Source organism: Taurulus bubalis (assembly GCF_910589615.1).
Source record: "Taurulus bubalis genome assembly, chromosome: 17".
Taxonomy (NCBI): Eukaryota; Metazoa; Chordata; class Actinopteri; order Perciformes; family Cottidae; genus Taurulus; species Taurulus bubalis.
The window spans coordinates 14,628,425-14,636,717 of NC_136605.1; the positions used below are offsets into that span (position 1 = coordinate 14,628,425).

At 43.0% G+C, this 8,293-nt stretch overlaps 1 protein-coding gene across 1 annotated transcript; it reads right to left on the reverse strand.

Moving 5' to 3' along the window:
* Positions 1-1,018: 1,018 nt before the first annotated feature.
* On the reverse strand, positions 1,019-8,047 carry e4f1 (E4F transcription factor 1; the record flags this gene model as incomplete). The annotated part of the gene is made up of 14 exons (XM_079232643.1): positions 1,019-2,691; positions 3,052-3,114; positions 3,998-4,161; positions 4,254-4,452; positions 4,572-4,789; positions 4,981-5,092; positions 5,253-5,489; positions 5,669-5,895; positions 6,287-6,439; positions 6,545-6,665; positions 6,850-7,025; positions 7,387-7,471; positions 7,552-7,676; positions 7,951-8,047. The coding sequence occupies 14 exons, from the start codon at positions 8,045-8,047 to the stop codon at positions 2,320-2,322; spliced, it is 2,349 nt and encodes a 782-aa protein (XP_079088769.1). The 3' UTR covers positions 1,019-2,319.
* Positions 8,048-8,293: the final 246 nt, after the last annotated feature.

Here is an 8,293-nt window from a genome sequence, read left to right on the forward strand (position 1 = left end):
CCTGGAGGTCGATGCAGCCAAAGGATGCCCCTCGGACACCTTTGTACTGCTGCTACTCAACGGAGCTCACAGCCTCCAAAAGAGGCCCTGCTAGGCAAATCAAGTGGACCCGAAAGGTCACATCTGTAGGTATTCTGGGCCAATGCCTCCCTCTGTTCTCAATCAGAGAACCAGTGGTCTGCAGCTGAGGAGAGGGAGGCCGGGGGAGAGCATCTCAAAGTCAGGCTCTCCATCGTGGGTGAGGCGGTCCAGCCTCAGCTTCAGCCCGAACCCTATGGCTGAGCGATGATCAGGAAACTGGGACACGCTCACTTGGTCCTGAAATGGTTCTTTGCAAGAAAAGGTACTGCGAAGCCCCATTTTTCTATAAATACCTTTCCCTCTCCCTCTCTCTCTCTCCCACCCTCGCTCTCTGCCTTCCTCTTTTGCTCATGTAGATAGGGCCCTCTCAGAGGGCTGAGGACTGACCCAGAAACCAGTGTGTGGCGTCCCAGTCAGGGACACTTCTCTGATTATAACCTCAGTACTGGAGCACCAGTTCCAGAGATGTAGCCTGCAGAAATGCTCAAGGTTACCTGCGATATTTAAGCTGTGGTGACTTTAGCATAGGATCGCAAATGCTAATACAAAGTTGACATCCGTCAGTACAAGGCCTGTGGCGAACGAGTGTCCCAGAGGATGCTGCGTTTTACCTGGCAGGTGTGTGTGGTTTCAAAGCAGGTGGTATTCCCATGAGACGGTAGATGACATTCACTCTGCAGCCACACACTTCTAAAAACAAAGAGGAATGGAACAAGACTGCTACACATGATGATAATAATACAATGAAAATACTGCATGATTTTAGTACATCATAGTAATCCACACAGGCAAGAAATGGGCTGATGTTCAAGTGTTTTTCACTTAAGTAGGGGGCTATGAATGAAAAGATGGGAAACAACCAGACATAAACAAGCCTCTCAACTCTTTCTCCAACAGAAAAAAGAGCTACAGTGGTTTATTACCATCTAAAATTCATACATTTGAGTTTTACCGAGACAAATGTTAAGCTCTGTGTGGTCATTTCCACTCATTAAAGTAACGTTTCATAAACAAAAATATCCTTTCAAAAAGAAATATATGTAAATATGATCACAGAAAATAAATCACTCATTGAAAGGTCAGGCAATCTTCTCAATCAATGAGAAAAACAGGAGATAAATGGAAGCAAACTGTATCACAAAATAGCATTTATTTAATGTAACTCTGCTTAAGTAAACTGACCACATCTTAATGTTTGGTGCATCTGTCATGCTGAAATATGCATTATGATTAAACACTGTACCATGGGAGGTTTATACTCCTTAAACAGGCAGGCAAGAATGCACAGTTTCAGATCGGTCAGTCTTTAAACGGGCATCCTGTTTCAATTTGAGGATGAAGACTTCCAAAACTTTACTGGCGAGAGCAGAGGTGAAAACTGTGATGGAGTGATGCCGTTTTAGGTCGTAAAAAAAATAAGAATGGATTTCCCTTTTGACAGCAGCAAAGAACCGAGACCAGGCTGCAACAGCACATACATGTTCAGTTTGTACCACCTGAAGGAGGCCTCCAAAATTAAAACCGTACTAAATGCATCAGGTTTGTTTAAAATGAAGGTTGGTAATGTCTTTTTTGTTATATTTGTTGAAATTATTTTTACAAACAGTCAATCAATAAATCAAATGCTCTTAGAAAATAAAAATCGGGCATGATTGATTCATTTCATTCATTCTCCTGAATGAAATGATTGGCTGGCCGACCTGCTCACCTGCTCTCATTGCATACGAGTCTTCCTCAAACTGCTAGTTTAACAACTGCGGGTACTAACAACGGCCATGTCCGTTGTTTATGTCCATCGTGATCATTTTAGGGGCGTAGCTGTGGCGGGACGCCTAAAGACTTACTGCCCTTCTCCCTAGATTCAGGGACTTTTGGAGCGAATGCTGCTCGCTACATCGGGAAAGAGTTGGAAATACTGGGCTGGGTTTCTAGACTAACATACTCTTGCTAGTTCGTCAAGTTTACCAACCCTATCCTCAAGCTGTATGCACCCATGTATTAAGAATACTGAATGCAATCAACAAAAGATGAATGATAGAACTGGTCCTCATGCACACTCATCCTTTATGTTCCACACATAAATGTACATGTCTATTTCTGGAACCATAAACCTTATAAACACTTTGGCCTTTGTTTTGTGATCAAATCTCAGACGAGGCTCATATAAACTCTCCAGTAATCAGCTACACAAGTTCAGTCCGGCAGAATTCATCAGTTCATAGTTAGTATCCTCCTCCATCATACAATGACAGTCTGAATCTCCACCTCCTCTGGGGAGGTGATGACATATTCCTCTTGCTGCACCATCTGTATTTCCTCCTCCACCGCTTCCTCCGTGGTAACCATAGTAACTGTTCCGTCCACCGTCTCCACGGTGCCCGCCGTGGCCAGTAGCGTGCCGTCACTGATGGCGGAGGCCAACGTCATGGCCACCTGCTCAGTCAGGCTCTCAGGGGTAGCGATGGTGATCGTGTCACCGCAGTCGGAGATGGACGCGCTCTCCTCGTCCATCGCCATGTTGCGCACGATAATCTGGTGGCTGCCCGTGCCGCCGGCGCCATGTGACTGGCTGACAATTTGCTGCACCACTTTCATGATTTGGTTTCCCATCTGGCAGGGTGCAATATAAAAATTAAAAAAAAGGGATGAGAAGGGTTTTAAAATAATGAAAAAACAATTACCACCGCTTTGTTGAATAATTGATTCTGATCTTATTTCTTTAAAGTTGACATTTTTCTTCAGGCCGCTGCTATGGACTACTTTTTCTAGCAGAAGCAAAACAATACTTTATGAATCAATAATTTGCATTAAATGTGATTTTTTTAGTAGCTGCACATTATCCCTCAGTTATCAGATCCTTTGGTGCAGCACTGACAAATATATGTTCATCAACCAAATTAAAAACAGTAGGATTCTCACATACTGCTTCTGCTCATGATTGTTCATGTTTGTGCGAGTGTGTGTACTGACCTCGTTTTGGCTGTCTTGAATGAGTGTAACTTCTTCCTCCTGCACCTCCTCGTCTGTTTGTGTCTAGATGTGGAAATGAGCGAAGCAGAGCAAATAACATGAATGACAGAACTAGCTGGATCCAGCCATAAGAACCTTGAAATAAATAATCAAGACAAATAGCTCTACATTGTGAAGAAATTGTTTATACATGCTGTTAAAACAAAAGTACAACTAGCTGTGCTTAAGACTTGTTATGCACGTCACCTACATACATGACACGTCATCAAGTCCTTCTAGTTTGCACTCAAAAGAGTCAATTACTCTATGACAGCATCTAGTTATTGAAGCATGGAGATAGTAGTTGAGCCTCTTTCATGATCAATAAACCTTCAACCCCATTGATTCCTGCAGCCATCAATCCGACCCCTTATCCAGAACTTCTAATTTACAGTCAAAGTTGTTTTTACTTTAAAAGAACTTTGGAGGCAGCTCCTAGATACAACACATGTTTAAATATCTTCAACAAGAAAAAGCACATTATTTTGTGTGTCTTTAAATTGTGTTTTAATGATACGACTAAGATTAAGAGCATAATGAAGAACCATTCATTTCAGATAGTCTTCCAAAAATGTCCTCACAGCATTGAGTTTTGCTCTTTAATGGTCCAGAAATGTAATATTCAAAGTCGGAGGTCTCTGTACTTGGCAAAGAAAAGTGTTGATTGATTGCTTCTAATCAGAAAACCAATCAATGTACACGGATGTACACAAAAGATGTATCGGCGCGTATTCTGCTATTGATTGGAAATAAAAAAGAACACTTGCCGTTAAAACATTGATTGGCACAGAGGTGCTTGAACAAGATCCCAATACAATTCTAATGATTTACCCTTAGATACACCTTCGAGCTGTGATGTCAGGAGAGAAGCAGCACTTTCTCTAAACCCTGCTTCCCAGTGTCTCACCTTGATGATGTACTCCTGTGTGTCTGCCACCATTGAGGAGAACTCCACCAGCACAGCGTGTGGATCCTCTGAGATGATGGCCGCTGTAGCGAGGCTGTCCACTGACTCCTTCTCTTCTGTTAACAGATCCGGCTGCTCACTGGAATCATCCTTCTGGCAGCCTCCTGGTGCAAATCACAAGTTGCGTTATTATGTTCAACACTGCTGCAAACCACTAGTTTTCTTTAGGTTTTGTCGTCTTGTCAATAACACAGACCTTTTGCACGCATATGCCGATTGAGAGTCCCGTGCTCAGCAAAGCCTCGCCCACACTTTGGGCACTTGAAAGGCTTCTCTCCAGTGTGATGGCGGATATGGCGCACCAGAGAACCTTTCTCCCTGAAGCCTCGCAAGCAGAACTTGCACACATAAGGTTTATCATCGCCGTGGGTCCGCTGATGCACCTGCAAGGCATTCTGAGCAAGACAAAGAGATATGTTAGAGATGGCACTGCCTTTCATGTCTCTGAATGATAACTTGGTGGGGACAAACTAAACAATTAAATAAAAGCTTGGAGTTATATCTATAAAATCACCTTGGTCTTATATCCCTTGTTGCATCTGGCACAGCGGTAGGGTCTCTCATCAGAGTGCGCCCTCATGTGCTCTCGTACATGCCCGATGGTTTTGTACAGCTTGCCACACTCGCCACACTTGTACCTCCTCTCACTGACATGGACTTCCATGTGTTTCTTCAGCAGGTAACCAGTCAGAAACTCCTTGTGGCATAGTGTACACTTAAAGGGCTTGTAACCTGCATAAAAAGAACGTATACACAGAGAAGATTTACATATCCGTGGAACAACAAAAGGTCCATAAAGTCCAACATGATGAATTTGGTCAGTGTCCCATCAACTGCTTTCTTTAAAATACATCCATACAAATGTTTTTCAGAGGGGAGCATACAGTGATACAGCAAGTATTCATTAATAGCTATGGACTTACCCAAGTGGCCCTTGACATGAAAGCGGAAGTAATTCAATCCCTTGAAAGAGCGATTACAGTGTGGACATGTGTACAATTTGAATGACGTTTGATCAACTCCATCACTTGCTTCCTGAAAAAGAAATACGTGCAGACAATAAGGCATCAAGAAATAAACCTGTGTGTGCAAATAATGATTGCAACACAAAAGCAAGCTCCGCTAAGAACCAGTTCAAATGTTAATAAGCAATGCAGTAAATGCACTGGTCAATACCAATTACTGTCATTCTTACCTCCGTCTCCATCTCCACAAACTCTTCTTTCACCTGGATCTCAGCGATACTCTCATCAACATCAGGACAGTCAGAAACCTCTTTATCTATTTCCTCAGTTTCCTGCAAAGTCTCCTCGACCACGGCTTCCTCTGTCCCCAGTGCAATGCCAGAGTTGATGATGGCCTGGCAGATGAGGTTGTCGCCCGCAGCTGCAGCAACCGCCAGGGCTTCAGCCTGAGACTGCTCTACTACCACCTGGTCAGATTCAGGGCAACAGGAAAACAGAAAAGATTGTATTAGAGTTACAAGCAAAACCATCTCAGATGGAAACCTTAAACTCCACTTTATCATCGCAAAAATGTACCAACAATTTTTGCACATTATGATTGGGAATTACCCCGACGGGGCTAAATGTGCACCCATTGTGTACTTGCCTGTTGCTCCTGTGTAGTTCCATTCACCTCCATCGTGAAGTGAACCTGATGGAGAATCTCTTGGGAACCAGCCTCTACCACAGTGACGACAGCAGTCTGCGCTTCAACCATGTCCTGCTCTTGCTCCTGCTCCTGCTCCTGCTCTTGCTCCTGCTCCTCTGGCTGTTGTTCCACAACCACGACCTCATGCTGCTGAGCAGCCATTGCAACGCGATCATCTACGACTCCTGCACAATTCACACAGATCTGTCAGTGACTCAATTCCTTTCCGCTGAAAAAACAACAACACAGACACCATGCTGTTGGAGCCCAAGGCCGTATTGCTGGACCCGCTGAAGGGAGTCACGAGAGAACCAGAACCAGGACTGCACAGGGCAGACTGTCAGACCCTGCTCCAGTCAAATGAGAGGTTTTCTAAAAAGGGACTCTTGTGCTGCTTTTTTGTCCACAGGGACCACCAAAATCAACACAAAATTAAACTTACTCGCAGTATCTTTAAAACTACTACATTGACAACTTGTTGTCTCACAAACAACATTTGCTTTAATATCATTAATTGTGCAACACCATAAAGCTGCTCTTGGCATAATATAACAACTCCTGCAGTATGAATCTGACCTTTTTGAACTCCATCTTTGCTGACCAAGATCTCCTTGTACTGAACAAAGCGGATCTTCTCTGTGCATGGTGTGAGGGCCTTGAGGTGTCTGGTGAGGGCACCCGACTCTCTGAAGGACTGGCCACATAGGGTACAGCGATATGGCCGCTCATCTGCAAGAAGAGAACAGGAAGAAAGTTGTGTTATTATTAGGTAAAATGTGCATAAGAGAACGTAAATTCAAGATTTAACAAAACAATCCAGATCACGGTCTGTACCAGTGTGACGACGGTTGTGACGAATCAGGGAGCCTTTTGTGCGAAAGGAGGTCCCACATAGGTCACATGAGAAGTTCTTTTGGTCACTGTGAGTTTTCATGTGAGTTCTCAAGATGTTAGTCTGTTTAGTGAAAATAGAACATATTACAAAGACAACACTGGCAACATAGATTGTAATAAATACCCTGCCTTGTATCATTCATGAAAAGGATGTCTAGCAATTAGGGAAACTCATCTTAGTTACTTATGTGAGAAAATATAACCAACATGTCCTGATAGAAGACACACACTATTGTATGACTCACTGTTTTAAATGTCTTGTGACAAAGTTGGCAAATATAGCGTCCCTCCTGGGTGACTTTGTAAACTTGTTGCTTGTTGTCACTGTCCGCATTGTCAGATAAGGATCCTTCAGTCCCATCCGAGTGGTCAGGGACTTTGAGTGAAACAACTTTCTTCCTGCGACCACGACCCAACGTGTCTGTGGGAAAAAAACGATAAAATAACAAAATCAGTCCCCCTGCAGATCTAAAATCTAATTGACAGGTTGAAAGGACCAGACAAAATATGTTTAAGCAATTCATTTTTGATTTAAAAAAAAAACAACTGAATATTTGCTAATCTCATTTTCTCAAATGTCTGACTTTCTTTTGTCTTATATGGTAGTAAACTAACTGTCACTGGGTTTTGGGTGGGGTTAAAACAAACAATCGGAATAACTTGCCTGTTGGAAATGATAATAGGCATTTTTCAACAAAAACAAAATATCCCGATTTTGCTAATAAAACAATGGGCAAATTATTAGATACAAATATGAAGTTGCAGTCTCAATGTTGACCCACCACGAGTTGTCTTCAATGGTTCATCCGAAGATGCACCTTCAGCTGTTTTCACCTCTGATGAAGAACTTTCATTGGCTGCAGTAACCTGGAAAAATGTAGAGAAACCCGTATTCTCCCTATTCCTATTTTGATTATAGTCTTTACTGAATAGAAAGCAGCTCATACCTCTGGATTGGCCTCCTGGCTGCCCGCCTCCACGCGTCTGCAGTTGTGCTGCAGCTTGTGCTGGATGAAAGCCTCCAGCGTGGAGAACTCGGACTGACAGCGTCCGCATTTGTGCACATCTTCATCTAAACAGCACGGAGACAAAACGTTACACATTACATGGGACAACGACATGAAGTATGTGTGCTGCAAGCTAGCACCTAGCTAGCTTATGAAACGTGTAACGTAACGCTGCCTGAATATTGCCGACTGGCTGCATTTCTAGTCGGAGTAACTAGCCAATGTTGCTACTAAGGGCAGCTAGCTGCTAGCAACATTCCCCGATGAAGGAAGTCAGCTAGGCCCAAACACAATATTGTATACATATTTCAGTCTCGTTTCAGCTCGGAAGGGGAATACCTTCATCTCCCAGTGTTGTCTGAATGGTGATCGTCTCGCTGCCGTTTGTCGTTTGCTCCGTCTCTGCTTCTGCCGTATGATTATTTTCTACATTCATGTCGTTCAAATTCTCCGTCTCTGTCGCAACGCTGCGAGGAGGGAAAACATGGCGGATTTACGACCTCGTAGTCATAACAACAAAAGGGCGCGTGCGCGCGTGTCTTTCTTACACGAAGAGACAATCAGAAAACTTTCTTTGACCTAATTTTTCTCACAACACTTACATGAAATACTTTTTTTAAATGTGCAAAATGTGGTGTTAAATATATATATATATATATATATATATATATATATATATATA